At 31.2% G+C, this 22,834-nt stretch overlaps 2 protein-coding genes across 2 annotated transcripts in view; one reads left to right on the forward strand and one right to left on the reverse strand.

Annotated features, from left to right (window-relative positions):
* Window positions 1–17,954, forward strand: part of gogo (thrombospondin-1 like protein golden goal) — a 27,118-nt gene extending 9,164 nt beyond the window's left edge. Inside the window, 27 exon segments of the mRNA XM_018502654.1 lie at window positions 318–536; window positions 804–975; window positions 1,214–1,387; window positions 1,504–1,642; window positions 1,985–3,327; window positions 5,110–5,251; window positions 5,541–5,582; window positions 5,791–5,900; window positions 6,008–6,221; window positions 7,002–7,179; window positions 7,249–7,401; window positions 7,834–8,165; window positions 8,406–8,410; window positions 11,095–11,272; window positions 11,617–11,658; window positions 11,721–11,830; window positions 12,173–12,389; window positions 12,736–12,913; window positions 12,977–13,129; window positions 13,464–13,652; window positions 14,990–15,141; window positions 15,628–15,672; window positions 15,886–15,995; window positions 16,387–16,597; window positions 16,743–16,914; window positions 17,141–17,293; window positions 17,564–17,954. Coding sequence (XP_018358156.1) covers window positions 318–536; window positions 804–975; window positions 1,214–1,387; window positions 1,504–1,642; window positions 1,985–3,327; window positions 5,110–5,251; window positions 5,541–5,582; window positions 5,791–5,900; window positions 6,008–6,221; window positions 7,002–7,179; window positions 7,249–7,401; window positions 7,834–8,165; window positions 8,406–8,410; window positions 11,095–11,272; window positions 11,617–11,658; window positions 11,721–11,830; window positions 12,173–12,389; window positions 12,736–12,913; window positions 12,977–13,129; window positions 13,464–13,652; window positions 14,990–15,141; window positions 15,628–15,672; window positions 15,886–15,995; window positions 16,387–16,597; window positions 16,743–16,914; window positions 17,141–17,293; window positions 17,564–17,925 — 5,495 coding nt within the window. The 3' untranslated portion in view covers window positions 17,926–17,954.
* Window positions 17,955–18,069: 115 nt separating this feature from the next.
* The window catches only part of LOC108757945 (hydrocephalus-inducing protein), a 27,953-nt gene continuing 23,188 nt past the window's right edge, over window positions 18,070–22,834 (reverse strand). The window contains exons 26-28 of the mRNA XM_018502653.1: window positions 19,624–19,979; window positions 18,899–19,231; window positions 18,070–18,820 (exon numbers count right to left, since the gene is read on the reverse strand). Coding sequence (XP_018358155.1) covers window positions 18,702–18,820; window positions 18,899–19,231; window positions 19,624–19,979 — 808 coding nt within the window. The 3' untranslated portion in view covers window positions 18,070–18,701. The remainder of the gene's footprint in view (window positions 18,821–18,898; window positions 19,232–19,623; window positions 19,980–22,834) is intronic.

Genomic DNA, 22,834 nt, shown 5'->3' on the forward strand with positions numbered 1-22,834 from the left:
TATATATATATATATATAATTCACATTAAATTATTTAAGCACTAAAGATTTAGCTTCGACTGCTATAGGCATTTTTAGTTCGTATTGATTCATTTTTACATGTACGATCTAAAATATGATTTTTATTGTTTATCATGTTTTGAGCAAAATAAAGTAAAATCTTAATATTTTTTAAATATCTAGTAATAGATATATTATTAAATGCAGTGAAGTGTTAATTGCGTAATAAATGATTATTATGTACTTTTATTTATATCGTTTCCGTGTTCGTTTACTGTATTCAAGATATGTTTAATTCATATAATTTATTTTTTCAGAAAAACTATATGAGAATAAGACGTTGGTTTCACTTCCTTCGGAAACGAATTCTACTCTCACTGTTGAGCAATGGATCTTCTGGGGACCCGCGCATCTAGCAACAGCATCCCTTTTGATACTTATATTCTTTATATCTATTTTTCTAGCACTGCAATTTGCACTGAAATATAGAAAGTACCATATCGCAGAGGACTTAGATACCTTGAGTGAGCATTCTGGTAAGTATCTAACAATTTTGTGTATTAAAAGATAACTATCTATTGATTATTAAAAATTGTAATGTCAATAGCAAGTGATTATTTTATAGAATAAAACTTATTATAAAACTATGAATATTAATATTCTAATTAAAATTAATTATTATATTAATATTAATATTAAAATTAAAAAAACTAATTATTAATTTTAATAATAAACTATGACTAATGTGTGTTAAATAAAGACGTGTTAGAAAATGAAAATGTTAGAATTAATAAATTATTTAGGATGCAGTGATATGATGGTAGGCCGAGCGAAATCGATGTCTTCTACGACGTTAATTTCGGAAGTTGTGTCTCTAGTGGGACTGCCAAAAAAGTGTACACCAAAACTGTCGAAACGTAAAATAGCACCTTGTGCGGTGGAGGATGGTTACGATAGTTCGGAAACTTTGGCGGAGTAAGTAACAATTCATTGCCTAATATTTAATATTAACATTTTGAAATATGATATATTTCGATTCCTGATCTTTAATTCAATCGTATTTAAATATTTAATATTTTAATGTTATACTCAGAATTACATGATTTTGCATTATTTATTCTATGAAAGAGTTATCGATCCATTGAATGTTTTATCACGACCTACATATCAGTTTTAGATATTAGCGTTTTAAGGTATATTTTTGGTGTAACAGATACGAAGACGAAACCAGTTTGAGCTCGACTACCTTGAAGTTTCGAGATGACGACGAAAACTGTACAGAGAGAAGTATGATACCGAATAAATTGCACACCGATGAACCACCGGTGACAGTATCGGCTATTATGGCAATTGGTCAGCCGGAAATAAAATATGCCCAACCAATCAAGTAAGTATAATTCACTACTCTCGATGGAGAAATTTTATATAATATTTATGTGAATGTATAATCTCTCAATATATAATCAAACAGTTTAAAATAATTTGTACTTACTCACATTGTAGATTACGAACTCTGGGATCTATTAGTTCAGCGAACAAATTGATGTCGAGCAACACGAGATGTCAAAGCACAGCGAGTATTACCGAGAGCCCGCATATTGCAAGACTTCATCGTTACACGTCTAATCCTTTGCAGTCTAAGGTGAGGTCTAATCTGATTATGTATATTTCATTTAAACAATTACACAAAGGAGCGAAAGTTAAAGCAAGAAACGAAATAAATTTTCTTCTAAATCTTCTAATTCTGATAACGCAGCGATATTTTATAAATACGCCTAACTTTAATTAAATTGAGATAAATAAATTGAGATGATAAAAAACCTAAATATGATAAAAGATCTATAATAATTATTTAAGTGTGTCAGATAAATCACGTATTGTTATTCAGAGAAAATTTAAGGAAAAGGTAAATTTAATTTTAACTAAACATTTTGCGTTAGTGCCAAAAAGTTATTAAATTTTTAAAATCGAAAAATGTTATTAGGATTCATCGACGAGCAGCCCACTATCTGGCACACCCATACTCCGCAGCGGTAAAGAGACGAAGGATCGTCGAAATCGCGAGCGACTGCTACAAGGACCGGGTTCGGAGTTCAGTCTGACAAATCCGGAGACGGATATGGAGCTCGACTATTACGATTACAACGTTGCGAATGCCGGCGCCGCGCCAGGCTCGTACTTAGGTATGGATCCAGCTTTTCTCCTATGGATACCCCCGTTGTCGATGTCTGAGGATTCTCAAGGTCCATCTGCGGATCGTCCGGATTGTTTTCAAGGCACGACGAGTCCGGCGTTGTACCAACTGCCGGAGAGCACCGAGGGCGCGACCCTGACCCCGGCCGAGTATCGACGTATGCGACATCAGATCGCGTCTAGTGTCGAGGAGACTAGACCGAGTCTCGAGCAGCAACGCCAGGACTCGACGTCCTCGTCGTCGTCGAAGAACGACTCGTCGTCAGGCGGTAGCGTTCTGTCCGAGGATAGCATCAGCGAAAACAGAACTGCCAGACTGAACGAACGCCTGCTGCCAATTCACCGGATCCTGGAGGACTCCAGGACTCGGGTCAGCGAGGAGTCTCTATGCAGTCAACTTGCAATCGACAGGACACAATGCAGCATTCCCAATCGCCTTCACAGCACTGATCTCTCCCAGGAACAGAACGCTTTGAAAAGCGGTCCACAGGATAGTCATGTAAATATTGCCGATGTAGCCAAGTCAGAGGATAAATCGGAGAAATCGAAACAAACTTTCAAAAGGTATCCCGAAGATCCAGTCCCTCATCATGGTACCTCAAAGTCTTACGTGAATCAAAAAACAAAGGACGTTTCTCAGAATGACAAGAAGAATCATTGCTTAAAAAATGAAAATACGTCCAAACTGTCTGGCAAATCAATGAGCTCGAAGACTCAGGGATACATAGACGGCAAAGACAGGGCTTTTCAGAGTGCTAAGGACGATCCCACATCCGACATCGTTTTAACGACAAATTTAAACATAACGAGCGGTCCGTGCAAGTACCGAGACTTCACGCAATTTACGCAACCACGTGAGATCAATAAACTCTCGGATTGTACTAATATTCCTATGATCGAGTTTTCGGGACCGCGACTGAACTCACCAGCGACAGCACGGAGATTAACGACGGACAACATAAACATCAGTTTGTCCAAGAAGGAAATTCAGAGTCCTGATTACGGAGTCGAGAGCGACATAAAGACCGAATCGCGCGACTCCTTCTACGATCTGATCCGTGAAAATGAGGATGGCATCAAGTTCGCAGATGACGACGACGAGTATATCGATAACAGAGCGAATTTGTGAAATTTATGTTGTAATTGCTACATGTGAGAACGCAATAAAGGTTATTACTATTTTATGACTGAGAATGTTATATCAGTTATATCAGTGTAGCGACATTTTGGGAGAATCTGACGAGACACGTTTTGCCACATGAAACGTTGTTATATAGAAGGAAAAGTTTGACTAAAGTATTTAAAAATTTAGCTAGATGCAAATTTGAAAATAATTTTGTTGGACTCCTGAAATAATTACAAAATTTTTCCAATAAAATTATTTATTGGAATAATTTTGTAATTATTTTAGAAGTTCAACAAAATTATGTTCAAATTTCAAAATCTAGCTAAATTTCTAGATACTTTATCAAAACCGTTCTTTCAGTGTATTATACATATAGTATTAGCGATTACATAAATATATTTATATATCTTAATCTTCTACTTACATGCAGCAAAGTGATGTAACATTACAAACGTTTTGCTGCACTTTTCAATCATAAGATAAATTATGAGTAACTGTAGACAATTATAATTCAACGATTTTAAAAACTATAAAAATGAATTAAAGTGTTAATTAGAGAGTATTTCGACTATATATATATATATATATATATATATATATCATTTTCAAACGCAAATATAATTGTTGTAATCGCTATTTTTGTAAATATGTAGAATATTTTGTATGCGGTATGTAAATATGCTCCGTCCATCGCAATGACATGTAGTTATTTTGAAAATTCGTAACCCTCGAATACCTCGCCATTCATATATTTCGCTACTCATGATTATCTTGTATTTATTTATTCTAATCGCCTATCCCAAGCCATACTTTGATTAACGTGACTTTTGTGATTTTACGGGAACTGATGCTTCGATAATCCACGAACACTGAATGTTAGTGGACATACGATATATGTATGACAAATCAGTTTAATAGCTATATAACATCGTATATACATGATCATGTAGGAAATTATATGTAATCATATATAATCATGTATAATTTCATATATAATCATGTACGAGATACATATAATTAAAAAATTTTATTAAAGTTCTACATGAGTACAGAGGAAACTGATCTCGGTATTAAAGGTAAGTAAATTTCATACAGCAGTATAATAGCAGGAAAATCACTTTGTCAAAAAATATTGTATATCAAAATATTCCCGTATGTATTTCATAGCACTTATAAACTCAAGATATTTTTATTAATTAATACGGCAATTTACAAAACAATTTTAAAGAATTGGAAATTTCGAATCTCATATTATATAAATCTTTACTTGACTGTGCAGGTTGTTATAAAACTTATAAATCGATACGGACGTCCATACCTTGGGGGCGTTCGGGATATCAATATAGCGTCAAATTTCACGAACTGTCTGATAATTAATCTGATACTATAATGAACAGAATTAGTTCAATCGGAGTCGTTGATTTGTAACGATCAAAATGAGAATATTCAACGTGTTCGGATTCCTCGGTATTCTTTGCATCAGTTACGATCAATCTTGTACGTAAGACAATAAATTAAATTAAAATAGAACTATTTGCGCAATTACGTATTTTTAAGTTCAATAATGTTTACGTTATTGATATTTTTAAAATAATTTTAATATTACAATTCTATCGTCTCATAAATCATTTTAGTAAAAAATAATATTTAAATTACATAATTATATTTAATTCAAATACTATTTTTTGTTAGATATACATATTTGTGAATTTTAAATTAGTGAGTATCTTTAATATTTTCATAGATGCTTTAGTTTTGTCGATCAATTTATTAAATAACGTGAATACATGGAAATGCAAGAAATTGGAACAGTCTTCGCCATTAATGCGCCTTAAAAATCATCTCTTTTGCGATTATGATACTACTGTTCATCCGAATTATCCTAAAACAACTAATGTCACTATGCACTTAATGCCGAAGTTAATAAATTTCGTAAGTATATAGTTATGAAGATATTACAATATATAAATTAACAAATTAATTTAAAAAAATGGAATAAAAATTATAATAAACTGAAAGTTATTCTCTAAATATACAATTTATAGAAACTTTGTAAATTTTACTTCTATTTCTTAATATTAAACATATATTTTAACAAAAAAAAACTTTTACTATTGTCACATAAAACGTAAATTTTGATAAAACATTCATTTTTTCTAATATTTGATAGCTATTTAATATATTGCGATGTTTAAAAATAATTATATCATTTTATTTACAGCAAGGAGAAGGTAAATTATCTTTACACAGCTGGATGTCACTTGTGAGTGCACCATTTTTTTTTTACATTATAGGTCTGTTCTTTTTGGCTGAATTTTTGCACCAGTTTATCTTTCTTCCTTTTCTTTCCTCCTGGAGAGAAAAGGAAGAAAGGTAAACAGGTGCAAAAGTTCAGCTAAAAAGAACAGGCCTTGTCTCATCCTTGTTCTAACACAGTAAAATATTTGATATTTTAATACAATATTTCACAGGCTTGGACGGACTCACAACTTACTTGGACACCGAGCGATTACGACGGGATTACTTTTATTCATGTGAAAAGCTGGCGGATCTGGATGCCCAGTCTATATGTTAATGATTCGTAAATTAACTTTTGAAAATTAATTCTGTCCCTTCTATAGATCGTTAAAGGCATTTAATTCTACATCATATTTTTTAATCTTTAATCAGTTTTTTCAATTGTTTTAGCGGTGAAATGTCGAGTGATCAATATGAACTACCTATGACAGAATGCTTGCTCTTCAACTCGGGCTCTGTCAGTTGCGTACCCGCGATGAAATTTATTTCCAAATGCAATCCCGATTATACTTATTGGCCATATGATAAACATCAATGTCGCGTCACGTTTTATTTGTGGATGCATACAGGAGAAGAAGTTGATTTGTTAATAGATGGAAATGGGGTGTGCGCTTTAGTTAAAAATCATTTAATTTCTTAATTATTTGTGTAATTCTGACCGAAACTTTTACCGAAACTGAAAACGAACACTCATTATGTACGTGTCAGTTTCGACTGAAACCATATATAGCTCTTCTTTATAAATATTAATTTTAATATTGTAATTATTTTTTCAATAATTAAATTATGATGTTTATGAAGAAGAAGTATTTATATTCTTTGTCCAAAATTGACACACAATCGAAATTTCGGTTTTTGATTTCGGCCGAAATTTAATTATTTCAATAAATTATGATATTTATGAAGAAAAAGTAGATGATGTAAGGATATGTCTATTCATATGGCCTTTATAGGATTCCTATTTTTTAATTTTGGTTTCAGTTTCGGTTGAAATTGATATGTAGACGAGTGTTTCGGTTCAGTTTCGGCAAAAGTTTCGGTCGAACTCTATAATATCATTATTATCATTGCATTATCATTACATTAATAGTGACTGTTAATTATTCTTATCTCCTCCAAATAATATTTTCTTTGTATGCGAATATTAATTTAATAAAATTATGAAGAAACTACACACTCTGCAAAAATCTCAAGAGTTAATGTATCTAACATTAATAAGAAATACTTTTATAATCGCGTTTTTAGTATTTTTATCTTTTGTACAGTACTACTTATCTACATAGAAAAGATTACTATTTTATTTAAAAAAAAGAATAGAATATTTAATCGCACCCACTATTGATTGCAAATATTTTTATTGTAAAAAAAATAATATTCTTTGCAGATTTCTATGAGCGATTACACGAATGATACAAAGTGGGATTTCAAATTTACAAGTTCGATGAGGGAAGCCACAAAATTTAAATGCTGTCCAAACGATACATTCCCAAGGATCAATTATAGCTTCTTATTGACGCGTCATCACGGCAAACATCACTTGACTGTTATTGTACCGGCTATCGGTGAGTAATTGCTCACAAAGTAGAAGTGCAGGGAATAATTAATATTAAGCACGATACATTTCTTTCCAGTTTTGATACTACTCACTTTAATAGTGCTCTGCCTCGACTTAAAATCGGTTGAACGAATGACGGTGGCAAGTGCGAATTTTATTTGTCATTTGCTCTGCATATTCTTTTTGTTTTGGATTCTACCATTCAATCGTGTTAATCCCCCAAATATATGTAAGTAACAAAATCTTTAATGACATCATCAAAGTATAAAATATGTAAAGAATATTCCCTAATTTATAATTTCAACAAACTTTTTTTATAACGACATTAGATTAATCAGAATCCGAATAATTTTTAATTTTCTGATTAATTGTATGCTCAGAATAATGGATTACTCAAAAAGTAATTATACTATTACTGTAATCTAAAATATTTTTTTATTTAATTTGTTGAAGAAAATATAAAGTATAAGATTACACATATTCACTAGAATGAAAATTATATTCAAAAATTTACAATATGTCGTAAATGCCGAAGAATAAGTATTAGTTAGCATTAAAACCGATCTTAAAATATAAACATAGTTTCAATTATACAATAAATTCTATTTAACAAATGCGTAAATTATTAATAAATTGATCTATTTTATCTTTCATCTTGCAGTGTTATTTTATCGTGAATCCTTAGCGTTGGCAACATTCGCGATGCTACTGACGGCGATGTTACGCAAACTGGAAGATATGAGCACACAGACACCAAGTTGGATCTTGTTCACTACGACATTTGTTTTAAGCAACAAAGTTGGACGTTTTTTGATTCTCAAAAACGACAAGTCCAAAATTGCAGACGGAGATGTAGAGACTGAACGAAGTTCAGATGTTACAGAATCTGAAATAAGCCTAAAGGAATCGTCCTGGAAATATTTTGCTACTATTATTGACTGGTTATCTTTCTTTTGTGTGATTCTTACTTATATAACTATCTTGATTATTTTAGTACCTGTGGATTAATTTGTGATAAAGAATATTAACGATAGAATATTTGTCAGTGTTCGTTATATCTTCTACAAATGGGATACTCTCCATGACATTTAAACATCATTTTGATACGTGTTATTATCTTAATTATTTTTTCTCCACAAAAAATTAAATCCATAGCGAAGATTGTTAACGTCAAATAATTTTTATTTTTGTTTGTTTAATTTGTATTTATTCAGATTAATTCACAAAATAGAGATTAAGTTTATCTTAAGAATTAAGTATATCTTAATCTGTTTAAACTTATTTATTTTAAAGTAACGGATGTATATACTACTCGGTCGTATATTGTCATTAAATTGATGCATATTGCATCTAGGTATATGATATATTAATGAAATTACTACACCTCCGTTATCTCAATGAAAACGTTAATTTATCACTCACCAATCCGACGCGCAACAGCGGAAATGTACCTGCAACGTATCTACGATGATTCTGTAACAAATACAAATTTAAAATTCAAATAAAATCCGACAGAAAAACAATTATTGCATAAAAAAATAATTATTAAACGCATGCACAGTTTTCTACAAAATAACCACGTAATTTTTAAAACATAATTTTTATAAACATCAATTTATTTTATCCATTATTTAATTACAGATGTTCATGAAAATAATTGCATCTATATTTTTTAAAGATCTTATCTTAAAACAAGGATACATTTTTTTAAAACTTCAAAACAATTTAAAGTAATTCTTTTTTCTAATTATTATTTTTAAATTATTGTAAAATGAAATAATTTAAGAACAAACAAGGAAAAGATTAATTTTATATAAGTAAAAAATAATATATATTTACCGCACATCATGCTCCACCGATGCCCAATATCTTTCCCAGACCTCCTCCTTCCCTCAAAACTGGATTGTCATTTCGCATAGTACATTTGCGAACAATACACTACAATCGCGGGCGAATCAATTATATTATTTGAACAGCACTTCCGAAATAAACGAGCGACGCGACGAATAGACTTTATGCGCTATTTATGCGCCACTATTTTCAGGCATTTTTGATGGTTGCGCTGCAACCCTTAAGGCACTTCCCTCTTGGATCGAACAGTCATATTCACCCCTAAGTCATTTAAAATTGCAAAATTAAATACACTGACTGTGCAAAACAATTCTTTGATTTATGAAGTGTCACGAGTGCTCCGTCGGAATTTTTATTTGCTCATTCTTAGCTCAAAAGATATACGAAATTTTAATTTGGGGGGCCAACCTCACGCTAGCCCCCCAATATTAAAAAATCGAATATTTTTTTTGCATTCGTTTGCTCATCGTTTGCTCACGATTGCTCCGTCGGAATTTTCGTTTGCTCACCCTTAGTTCAAAAGTTATACGAAATTTAAATTTTGGGGGGCCAACTTCACGTTAGCCCCCCAATATGGAAAAATCAAATTTTTTTTTCTGCATTCGTTTGCTCATCGTTTGCTCACGAATGCTCGCATTCGAACGGAATGAGCGCAAAAATTCTTTTTGCGGATATAGATAGCGCATAAATAGCGCATTATTCCATAATTTTTTCATTAAGATTTGGTTAAGTGGGGGGGGGGGCAGCTAGGTAAACGTGACTTAGGGGTGAATATGACTATTCGCTCCAAAAGGGAAGTGCCTTAAGGGTTGTAGTCATATTTACTTAGTGCCCAAGCCCTTTTTCCCGTTCTACCTCTTAATTATTCCCTTTGTATTTCCTCTCTCATGTACTCTGGCGTCCTTACACGGCTCACGCTCTGAGCACATAAATTCAGAGCGACTTGTACATTGGGCTCAATTATAGAAAGTGCGTGCCTTATATCTTGAACGCAATTATATCTGCGCACACACTATACTCGTCGCGAGTATACAAGGAGTGCTTCATGACGAACGGGACGAAGATTTTCACATCCGAACATTACAGTTAACTAAAAATAATTGTCGTCATATGTCTCGTAACTTATTCTCGTAAGACCTGTGAGAACTTTGATCAGAAATTAATTATATTATTATTAATTACGCATATATACAAGGTTATCTTTATTTAATTAATCATATAACTCTCAAGTATTCACTGTTAAAAATTTTATGAAATTTAATATACTTTTAAGTTACACAATTTGAACTTAATTTTATGAATTACATTAAATTTAATATATTTATAACTGAAAAGTATATTTATGTACGTGTACATGAAATTTAATGTACTTTTTACAAAATTTTATGAAATTTAACGTACATATTTATTACATTTAAGTAACTACTGTAACTTAATTTTCAGTTAAATCATTCATTATTTTTAATTTCGTTCATAACCATAAACTTCATTTATGTACATGTAAAGGAAGTATTTCTAACAGTGTTGATTATACCTTTGGGGGCGTCCAATATATCAGTAGTTTCGAATTTCATGAGGCGTCTAATTGTTACGCTACTACAACGAAGAGAATTAGTTATATCAGAGCCGTTGGCTCGTTTCGATCAGGATGAGAATACTACAAGTGTTTGGATTTTTCGTAATCTTTTGGCATGGTCAATTTGGTACGTTAAATAATCTTTATTAAAACAATTATTATTATTACATATATTATTCTACATTCAGTAATTTAGCACCCCTACAGTACAAAGTACAAAAGTTGCAGTAACACTGCTGGAATATTGCAACAACATTGTATGTTGTAACAATATTGCAGAGATTTTACAGCGATATTGCTACAAATTCTGTGCTTACTGCTGTATTAGAGTTAATTCTATGTTATCTATCATTTGAAAATAATCTTTATATTATTGTAAAAGCATTTCAAAAACACAAACAAAAAGTAATATATATATTAAAATATTTTAATTTATATTAAATTTGATATTAATTGAATTTTAATGTAAATTTCTGTATTTTTTTTAGCTTTTAGCTTTATGAAGGAAACAGAAGATATTATAACACGAGGATGCAAAAAATTAGAAAGTACAACCCCTTTGTTGCGTCTTAAAAAATATCTCTTTTGTGATTATGATATCACCGTCCGTCCAAATCATCATAAAGTAGTTACCAATATAACTCTCAGGCTGATGCCGAAAATGATGGAATTCGTAAGTGCATCATTATTGATTGTAGTATTTGATTGTAAGTAAATAGTTTTATAATGTGCTAAGCGCACATCGTACTTTAAATATAATATTTCGAGATAGCATGATGTATGATAGCTATATATTTAGTGTGAATTTTTTATTGTTTTAAATTATCATATTTTAGCAATCTTACTGTATAGTTTTTCTTTCTTGACATAAAACATGTTTTAATGAAAAATTGATTAAAACATGTTTTATATCGAAATATAAACTATTGTTATTGTTTGTAATTTCTTATCTTTATTAGACAATTATTAAACAATGTATAACTATACGTAAGAAAAATTAATCAATTTTATTTGTAGACCGAGGAAGGTGTACTGACACTTCACAGCTGGATGTCATTTGTAAGTCTAGAATATTTTCTTTATTATTATATTTCTATTTTAATAAATTATTTAATTAACAGTTTTGGACGGACGCATTTCTAACTTGGACACCGAGTAATTATAATGGACTTACTTATATTCACGTACAGCCCTTCTATCTTTGGATGCCTGATATTTATGTCTACAATTCGTAAATAGCTTTGTATAATTATTACTCATTGTTAATATTAACAAAATTGAAACAAAATGTAAAGTATTTTTGAATGAAGGATGAATGAAGAAAACGATTGTAAAGGAGATCTGATCAGATATAAGGAAATAATACAATGGAAAAATAATCTAATTTATATATCTCTTTTAAATTAGGGAAATTCAAATCTAATTTAAATTTTTTATTATCATTTTTCTATTTTTTAAGACAAATTGTTAACTTTAAGATAAACGTTTTAATTCTCATTTTTATATTAGTATTCGCAGTTATGTGATATAAATCCGACTGTAAATATTTCGATCATTTTTCGTGTATTTTTAGTGGCGATATGACGAGTAACGATTACGAGACAATTTTCAACACGGAATGTTTGGTCTTTAATAATGGTTCTGTCATTTGCGTGCCACCTATAAAAATTGTGTCAAAATGCGATCCCGATTATACTTATTGGCCTTATGATCAGCACACATGTCTTATCACACTCGGTTCATGGTCGCATATAGGAGAGGAAATAGATGTCCATCTAGACGGAACCGGAGTACGTAAATTGTTCGACTTGTTATAAATTTGCAATGATCAATCTTTTCTATATATATTTCCAAATCTTATTTTTGATGAAAAATTATGTATTGTAAAATTATTAATTTAATGACGCTTCGTATTAATGCACTATTGTAAAACTGTTAAGTAAAAATTCTGATTCAAAATTATTAAATTATTTATCTTTTTACATTTTAATTTAATTTTGAAAGTTTGCGCAATTTTCGCCTCTATTCTCTATTCTGCTTTTTTATTTATTTTTTATTTTAACTAGAAGTAAATATAATTATCTTATTATCTCATATTACAAAAAATTAAAATAACTCACTACATTTATTTCACAGGTTGACATGAACGGTTACGAAAATAATACACAGTGGGACATGAAACTTTTAAACGCAGAAAAAATCGTTAAAAAGTATAAATGTTGTCCGAACGATACTTTTCCTAGAATTGATTACACATTTTTACTAACTCGGCACTACAGCATACATTATAGAGCTTATATTGCGCCAGCTATCGGTAAGCAATTGCTTGCAAAAACAAATTTGCATGGTAAACCTAGATTATAAATGCCTTTTCTAGCTTTGATATTCCTCACCTTAACGGTGCTCTGGTTGGATTCAAGATCGGTAGAACGAGTAGCGATGGCGAGTATAAATTTTATTTGTCACCTACTCTGTATATTCGATTTGTACTGGATGGTGCCATTCAATGGTGTTAATTCTCCTTATATAAGTGAGTATCAAAACCACAAAGAGTATCGTAATTATAGATAAAAAAAATATCTTAAATTTAAGAGAGATATTTAAAGTTTCGTAATATTTGTGATAAAATCTATTCGTACCAGCAATTTTTTTTCAATATACATATATTAAATGTTGTATAAATATTATTTAATGCGATAGAAATAAAATAGATATATAAGAAATAAAGAAGAAAAAATAGATATATACTCGTAAATTAAAATACGATTAAATATATAGATTAGAATTATGTTATTAGAATCATATAATTAAAATCATAATTTAAGTTACAAATAACAAGTTATATTTCTTTATTTATCTTACAGTGCTGTTCTACCGTGACTCCTTGATATTGGCCACTTTTGCGTTAATTCTGACAGCATTGTTACGTAAACTGCAAAACATGAGCATGGAGATGCCAAGTTGGATATCCTCTACGACGACATTCATTTTGAGCAACAGGGCTGGTCGATTCCTGGTCTTGAACGACGAGGAATCCAAGATAGCAGATGGAGGTATAGTGACTGAAGACAATTCGGATACTCCAAAGTCCGAAATGAAGAAAGAATCCTGGAGACATTTCGCCGCTATTATTGAGTGGTTGTCATTCTTCTGTGTGATCCTCACCTATGTTATCATCTTAATCACTCTTTTACTTTCAGGAGCTACGAATTAATTCATGACACTGTCATATTTTCCATAATGTCCAACATCCTTTTAAACAATTTGTTCTGTTTACTCTTTTGTAAATAATTAAAATAAATAATTGTTTGTGTTATTTTTAATTAAAATGTTATCTATTTGTTTTTTCCTTCTATTAAACCTTGTTAATCATATTTTTTATACAAATAACTTATGCAATTTATAGCATTTAATAATTACATTTGTAACTATAAGTAAATTTAAAAAAGTCTAGAAAGAAAAATTATCACCAAAAAAAAGTACCCTGTGCTGGGGTGGAGAACCAGCTATTCTTATGTATTTTGAGTCGCTGAATACGAATCTGACATAAAAATAGGACCATTCACGACAAATTTCCAATCTAGAGCGAAAAAATTACCCATTTTTTCTCATTTTTGATTCATTTTTTCGCTCTAGATTGAAAATTTGCTCTGGATAGTCCTATTTTTATGTCAAATTCGTATTCAGCGACTCAAAATACATAAGAATAGCTGGATCTCCACCCCAGCACAAGGCACTTTTTTTTATGGACTTGTGTTATTTAAAATGAATAATGTATACAAAATTTGTTAAAAATGCTATACTAAAGAATCAATGAAATAATCAATAAAAAGTTATTAATATAAAAATAAGCTGGTTTTAAATTCGATTTTCTGAATAATTAGGTCATTTTTATCTTTATTATTCTTATCTGCTCGAAAATTCTTTATTTATCATAAATTCAAATATTATTATCACAATTGTAATAATCGTAGTTGTAATTATCAAAATAATTATAAAAACATATAATTATGAAAACATTACAAAGATTATACAAATATGCTGCATCTTCTATTTTCAAATTCAAAATAGACGAAATAACGTAAATAAAAAAGTTAATACGATTAAGATGATATATTCCATCCGAAATATGTATTTGTCGTTTGTTATTTAAAAAAAAAGAAATTATTTCTATTGTTGATAAGAGCTTGTTCCTAAGGGGGCGGTCTTCATGGCCTGCAGTTTTACGTTTCACTGGGCGTATAATTATCATCAGTTCTGCTCTCACATAATCCATTGCTAAGCGATTCAGTCATTGTAGATCCATTCGTCGTATAGATATTCAAGATGGGTAGAAACGGTTTCTTTTCCGTCTTCCTGTTTAGTTTCATTGCATATACCGATGTGATAGCGGAAAGCAGTTGTAGCTCTGAGAACATATCGCCCATGGTGCAATTGAAAAGGCATCTCCTATGCGAATATGATCCAGCTGTAAGACCAGTCCAGCATAATAATAACGTGACGCGTGTGAATTTCTATCTGAAGCCACAATTCTTTGAATACGTAAGTAATAATAATAACAATATTATAATATGATAATAATAATATCAGTCAATGTGCGCAATATTAAAAAACGCGAAGAATTAATATCTTTTTGTAATTTTAAATAGACAAAAAATGAGTTTTAATTAACAAACCAAGAGAGAGAATTCAGAAAAGAAAATTTAAAATTATAATTTATTTTTTACAAACCATAGAAATCAAAACCTTAAACGGTCTAGCTGGATCTTAATGCTTGTATGATTCTTGTGTGAATTTATATATTACGTATGTAGTCCCCAGAAACGCGCGTCGAAATAATTTTTCGATCTTAAAACACTAACTCTACTAAACTACCGCGGTAATACCACGAGTTAAATTGACTAGCAATTTAACAAATTTTTTATGCTTATTCGCATCTTCGAAACGATCTAATAGTGTTAAATGACATATTAAAATCTGTAATTAATTAATTTTTATTGCGAAAAATATTACCTATTTATTTTTTAGACTCACGAAAGTGAAATGTTCGTGTTGCATACGTGGATGTCAATGGTAAGTCTACATAATTGCGTAGAAATAGTACATTCGTATAAATGTATTTAAGAAATGAGTTTAAGAAAAGGAAGTGATATATCTATCGATTATTCAGATGTTTAATTAATGAATAATTTTTGAATGCACTTTCATTTTAATAATTACTTTGTAAGTTTCTAAATACAAGTTTATATATATATAAATTTGATATTAATATTTTTGTTTGGATAGATGTGGAATGATTCACATTTGACATGGGATCCTGCACAATACGATAACATTAAATGGATACCTGTAATAGGCTATCAAATTTGGATTCCCGACGTTTTGATGCATAACGGGTAAACATATATTCTTTTACCAATTAAAAACATTGTCATTTAAATTTATCAATAATTATATTAATATCTGTTGTCACACTTCTTATATAAATATATTAATTTTCTAATATCAGAATCCGAGAATTCTATTTCTATAATTACGTTTTAAATACTATTAAAATACTATAGCAAGTAATGTATTACGCCAGTTAAAAAATGTCTATTGATATCTGGCGTAGAAAAACAACGGTACAATTTCAACAAGCATCAATAAGATTATATCGGGAAGTTAAAATAACTCTAAGATTGAGATGTAGAAAATATTTTGATATTTCCTAACTTCTAACGTTTAAATTGCGGAATATGTAATATTAGATTTAAGTAGAATTTATAAAATTATTTGTACGTTTAGACGATTTGGAGAAAGCTCATTGAATAATGAACGTTCAAAATGTTGGGTCTCGAGACAAGGAACAGTTAGATGGTTTGTGGCAGCAAAATATACATCAAGTTGTTTCACAGATTATACGTGGTGGCCGTACAATACCTTAAATTGTACTATACAATTCGGATCGTGGTCACATTCTGGTGATGAGATCGAGCTTGCTTCCAACCAGAATTTGGTATAATTTTATTCTTTTTCCATGAAAACAAATGAATTTTTGTATCTAAATAATATGCCTTGCACGATATGTACCAAAAACAATTGATTTTTTTAGTAATATTTTTTATACTTATACTTTACTTACTAATTGAATAATTTTACAGTCAAATATAGAAGTAAAGCATACCGAGTGGAATTTAGAGAAAATTTATATAACAAAATGGCAAAATAAATATAAGTACAATTCGGATTCGACCATCAAAATGCTTTCTTTTCATTTTATTCTGAGGAGTCATTCGAGTATAATACGCATAGTATTTTTATCACCTGCTATAGGTTTGTTGTATTTTACTTTAATTTTAATTAATATTACTTTATTATCAAACTATCCTTATTATCCAAAGCATATATAAAAACGGTCAAATTTTGTAAAAACAATTTTTTGATCATTTAAATTTGGTATACATGTTGATAGATAATAACTTAATTTTCAATAAGTAAATTAATTTTGTTTTCTTCTATTAATTTTAATATCTAAATGCATTTTACATAATGTTCACAGTACTAATGGTGATGACTCTGATGACACTGTGGTTAGAACCGAAATCTTTCGAGCGAATGGTGATTGCTAATCTCAATTTTATTTGTCATTTATTATGTATACAAGGCGTGCATTGGGAAGTACCAAAAAGTGGCTTTAACATTCCCAAAATACGTAAGTATATTTAATAAGACAATAATTTTAAAAATCGTTATTTATAATATCGTTCATCTTAAATCTACAATTCTTAACATCTTACGCGCGCGCACAACTAATATTTCAACATATGAATTTCTGTAAAATTAATTCACCCACTTATATATTTAATTCGTAAACATCTGACATGATCGCTAGCTTTTTAGATAATTTTTTCCAGTTTAATTACGTGTAATAGAGAAACAAAGAGAAAAAAAGGAAAGTAATCTCAAATGTTTCTTATTTTAGTCTTCTTTTACGAGAGCTCTCTTGGGATAGCAACGTTCGCTCTCATTGTCACCAGTATCTTGCGGCATCTGCAAGAATTGACTACCGAGCCACCCATGTGGATCTCAACCATCACGACATCCATTTTGCGCAGTCGAGTTGGACAAATTCTTCTAGTTAGCCTCCTAGACCCAGCCGTGACAGCCAAGATAGAAGCCGATATGGACGATAATACTGACCTCGTACAATCGAATAACAAAAGATCACCATGGAAATATATTATAGTGCTTATAGAATGGTTAGCGTTCCTAAGCGTGTTTCTCGCTTATATTGTACTGTTGAGTACATGTTTCCCTACGTACTATACCATTAACTCTCTCTAATATACGAAATAAATTTATTTCAAATGATGTTGAGGATATGTACCTTGTTAAATGATACGATTATATAACAAGGAATATAAATTTAGAAAAATATATATCAGTTTATATGTGTACAGATACATTGGATACATGGACAGACTGGATTCTGATATCGATATAGTTTTCTGTATTCTTCTTATAAATACCTTTATTTTGTAAAACAAGTTTGCTTTGGACATTTATACTAACATTGTTCGTTTTTGTTTGTTTAACAACAGTGCCAATTGCAACTTAATCTACATATCTCATAATAAATAGAGAAACCAGGAAATATAAGTAGAATAAAACTAACTGCCTGAAAATATATCTAACTTTTATATGTAGCATTGTTATGCCTCATATATGGTCATTTCCAAATGATAGTTATGTATATTTAAACTTTCAATATGATCTCGCTGAATTTTTCGATTTTGCAGCGATTAACATTTCGTTACACTATATACATGTTATAATTTAACCTTTCTGCCCCAGAAAAATCTTCAAAACGCGCAAGTAAAAAGAATTCTTCATTATTAAACATAGTCAATCATTTCTACCATATACATTTCGAAAAGATATGTTTATAGAAACGAATATATTCGCACCAACGTTTTGAATCGATATGATTCGGCAGTCTTCAATAATGAATAGAACATATATGTTACGCATATATAAACACTGAAGATATCACTGGGAAAAGATATAGAAATTGATAGATAATATTTCCTAACATATGCAAAAGCGGAATGAGCTGATTCTCACTGTGATTGATATAAGAGATAGTCCTTCAGTAGTCTCGGCAAAGGGAGCAGATTGACTGCGTTTCTCTTGGTGTATTGCAATATAGCGTCACGGCATGCACTCTGTAGTGTTGATACTGCTGAAACATATAGAAACAATCTAGAAACCATGCTGAATAGAGAAACGGAACATGATCTAAGACATAGATACTTACCTCCATACAGTTGAACTATTCGAACTTGTTTCGTGGTACCGTAGACATCCACTACTGCACGCAAAGGTCCTGCTTTATAAGGAATATCCTTGCCGCATACACCCTGATCCTCACCGTTGATGATGAAATGCATTTCTGCTTTATCAGGGCAACCGGCCTGTGGCACATACATGATACCAATACGACTACCCGCGTCTGTAGGCAGGATGCATTGAGAAGAACCATCTATATTTGGTTTTAGAGCATTAAAAGGAATAACACCGCGTGACGTTTGCACGTTGACTCCATCTGTTACCAATTTCTTCTCTCTGGCTGGTATTCCTGGTGGTAGTCCTTTTTATGAACAAGTATATAATGTTCAGCAAATGTGTAACATATATAAATACTAAATTCATCTAATACATATATAATTGTGCATGCTCTTTTATTATGTCTAGATATTTTCATAAAAAATTATATGTTTTGAAACTTGTAGCAATTTTTATATTAATATTACAAATATAGTAGGTCCGTTCTTTTTCTAACTAACCTTCTTGCACAGTTCTTTTATCTTTTTCTTTTCAATATGAAAAGAAAAAGGAGACAAACTTTGCAAGTTCAGCTAAAAAAACAGGCATAGTATATCATTTTTAATAAACTTCTTCTTTAATTTCCAAAATTAACTGTAATATTGATAAAGAGAATTTTTATAAAATTATCATAGTGATTTCATAACAGATATTAACCTGTAATAGAAGTGTATGTGGAAGATAGACCACCGTCAAAATTATCCCAGATAGTTTGATTTCTAGTTATAGCGAGGATCCACGTGTTGCCTAATCTAACCAGATTGGGCATTGCATATTGAGGCAGGTTGTTGTTAACCGAAGCTGGATCGATCAAAGTGAGACCCAGCCGCATGTGTCCGCTCCATCCTCTCTCCGTCTTCTCGATCTCCACGAGGAAGATCTCCCCAGGCTGCAACGGCTTCTCGCTGAAGGCCACCGAATTGGCAAAGCTCGTAGTCCGTACCGCGACTGTACTGTCTTCGCACAGGAGGATGTTCTCACCGTGGATGGGGTGGAACCTGGTAACTATCTTTCTAGACTCTTCGCTCATGATAGCACGACGTAGGACGAAAGTACACACACCCGAAGATGATCACCCGCGTATAATTGCGCCGCATGCATCAGGTGCATGCCTGGTCAGCCTGTTCCTGTTAGATCACCGCAACCAACGTGAGCCGCTCCTATGATGCGTTATCATCGAACGATCGAACGCAATTGCGCCTTCGTGACTCTGCCGAGGTTATCACGAATCTGACTTCGCTAAGATACCGTTTTTTGTAGACGGAGCGGAACAAGCGATACTAGAGTTATACAAAGGATTAAAATAACTACAGTAGCGGCAGCAGTGCCGATCGTAAAATCGTTGCGGAAGTGTCACTGTTAGGTTAGGTTAGGTTAGGTTAGGTTAGGTTCTCGTTAGGGAGCGATTATGGCGATCACGGGGATCTAAGAGACGCCGGTTTCACGAAAATCACATGTTGACGCGGGCGACGGCAGTCGTTTTAGCTGGGAATGATTCTGGAACTTTCCATGAGTTCCGTGTTTACGAATTTATGAACCACCACTCTACCATTACATGGAGCAAATTACTATGGCGCTCGAGCTCGTTGGGTTTGACGGCACGATCAGAGAGAACCCTCTGGACTGGAACCTGGATTCCTGGAACCCTCAGAGAGGCTATGACCATGACGGTCTTCGTCCTGATACCGTCGAAATCACCAATTCACTACCGCCATTACACTCATTTTCAGCTTGGGAACTACGTGACTATGATATATATACACTTTCCAACACTATCGATAAAATCGTATCGTTGTAAGTATATGCGGTTCTTCTCTGTACTAAATCCTCAGGACAAAAGCGTGCAGACTATCCATAGGAAGGACACTGTAATGGGATCTCGAACGAAAAAATTTTAATTTTGCATCTCCTACATATGTAAATAAAAGTTGTTGAATTTTAATAAACGAAATTGAAAATTCAAATAAGATAATTTAATGAATTTTATCTTATAATATCTTATAAAATTACGAAGTTATGTTTCTTTATGCCAATTTTCAGCCCGTTTTTACCAGACATAATTACTAGTATGCATCAAAGTCTCTATAATTACTAGAGCAATTATATAGAGGATTTTAATAAATTCAATCTTTTCTAAAAATATATATTATCAATTTAAGGTATAATTGAGCAAAAACGAGATATAGAGGCCCTCCACCACTCCCACCAATTTTATCGGCGGTCCTCTTTTCTTTGTAAATATACTCAGCCATAATGGCTGTTCTACAATGTGCTTTTTGTTTTCTGTTTCTTGCTGTTTGTCTCTTGCCTTCTTGATCAAAAAGACAAGAGACAAACAGAGACAAACAGCAAGAAACAGGAAACAAGAAGCACATTGTAGAACAGCCGTAAAACAAACGAGCTACTAATAAATTTAGTAGCCCGTTTTTGCTAAATGTAAGTATATTTAAAATTTATTTTTTTATTTTTAATGTCTAATTATTTTATTGTATTTCGCTAATGAAATTGCAATAACTTTTTGAATATTATTCTTTGTATTATTCCTTTATACAATTCGACATTACAATTATAATAATTGTTTACAATACAATTATCAATGCTTCAAAATATAATAAAAATGATAATATAGGACCATAATAAAAAAATTTTAGTAATGCGAGATTATACGAAAACGTCGAAAATATGTACGATAATACAAATTTTTCTAAGCCAATGTTTAATGAAATATTAATTAATGCAGAAGAAATAATAACAACAATTAGATCGTATTTACTATTAATTATTAATTTGGGAATATAAAACTTAATAATATCGCGATAAAAAGTCATTAACATATTTATAACAGCGCTGTATTTCATGGCGTTTAAGATAACTAAATACCACTTCTGGAATAATGCGCTATTTATGCGCTACTCACATTCGCAAAAAAAAATTTTTGCTCTTATTCCGTTTAGCTAAAAAAAAAATATCTTTCTGGGGGGACTGAGTATGAAGTCAGTCAGCCCACCCGTTAAAATCAACCGATTTGGAAAATTAAATACGCAGGATTTATGGGTTATTTATGCGCTATTTAAATCCGTACAGAAATATTTTTACTCTTATTCCGTTTAGCTAAAAAAAAAATATTTTTCTGGGGGGACTGAATATGCAGTCAGTCAGCCCACCCGTTAAAATCAACCGATTTGGAAAATTAAATACACAGGATTTATGCGCTATTTATGCGCTATTTAAATCCGTAAAAAATTAAAAGAATTATTTATACGAGTAATATTCATTATTTGAATTAACTACACTTCTGACTTATTTCTTACTTAATATTTTATATAAAAATTTTCCGGAAACTATTTTATATTTTTAATATAAAAAAAGTCGTATCTGCTTTACCAATTTCTACAATTTTGTATTTTAATTAAGTTTCTGAAACTTATTTTATGTTTTTTATTGTTAATAATTCGTATGTTATTTTATCGAGCCATGATCGGCATTATACGTAAGTTTAAAGAATTTCTGAAACATAGATAATTTGCAGTTACAGTAGTGTCTTAATTTAATTTATTAACTGAAAAATTAAGTAATGATTAACGAGATATTTAGTACTTTTAGCCAAAGCTGTAATTAACACAAATTATTTTACGATATTAAGGAAATGTGCATGTATCTTTAAGGAACATATATAGAATATTCTTTGCTTATTTAAATATGAATCATTAAAAGAAATAATAAAAATTGAGACATAATGTTGGAATATCAAAAATACCCCAGGCGAATAATTATTAATTACGTCTAAAAAAAACCTATTCAACTGCCACACGCATTGTTTTACGTACGATCAATTCCGCGTCGTTGTCCCGAACAAGCATCGCACTGG

This window comes from Trachymyrmex cornetzi, unplaced genomic scaffold (assembly GCF_001594075.2).
Source record: "Trachymyrmex cornetzi isolate Tcor2-1 unplaced genomic scaffold, Tcor1.1 scaffold148, whole genome shotgun sequence".
Lineage (NCBI taxonomy): Eukaryota > Metazoa > Arthropoda > Insecta > Hymenoptera > Formicidae > Trachymyrmex > Trachymyrmex cornetzi.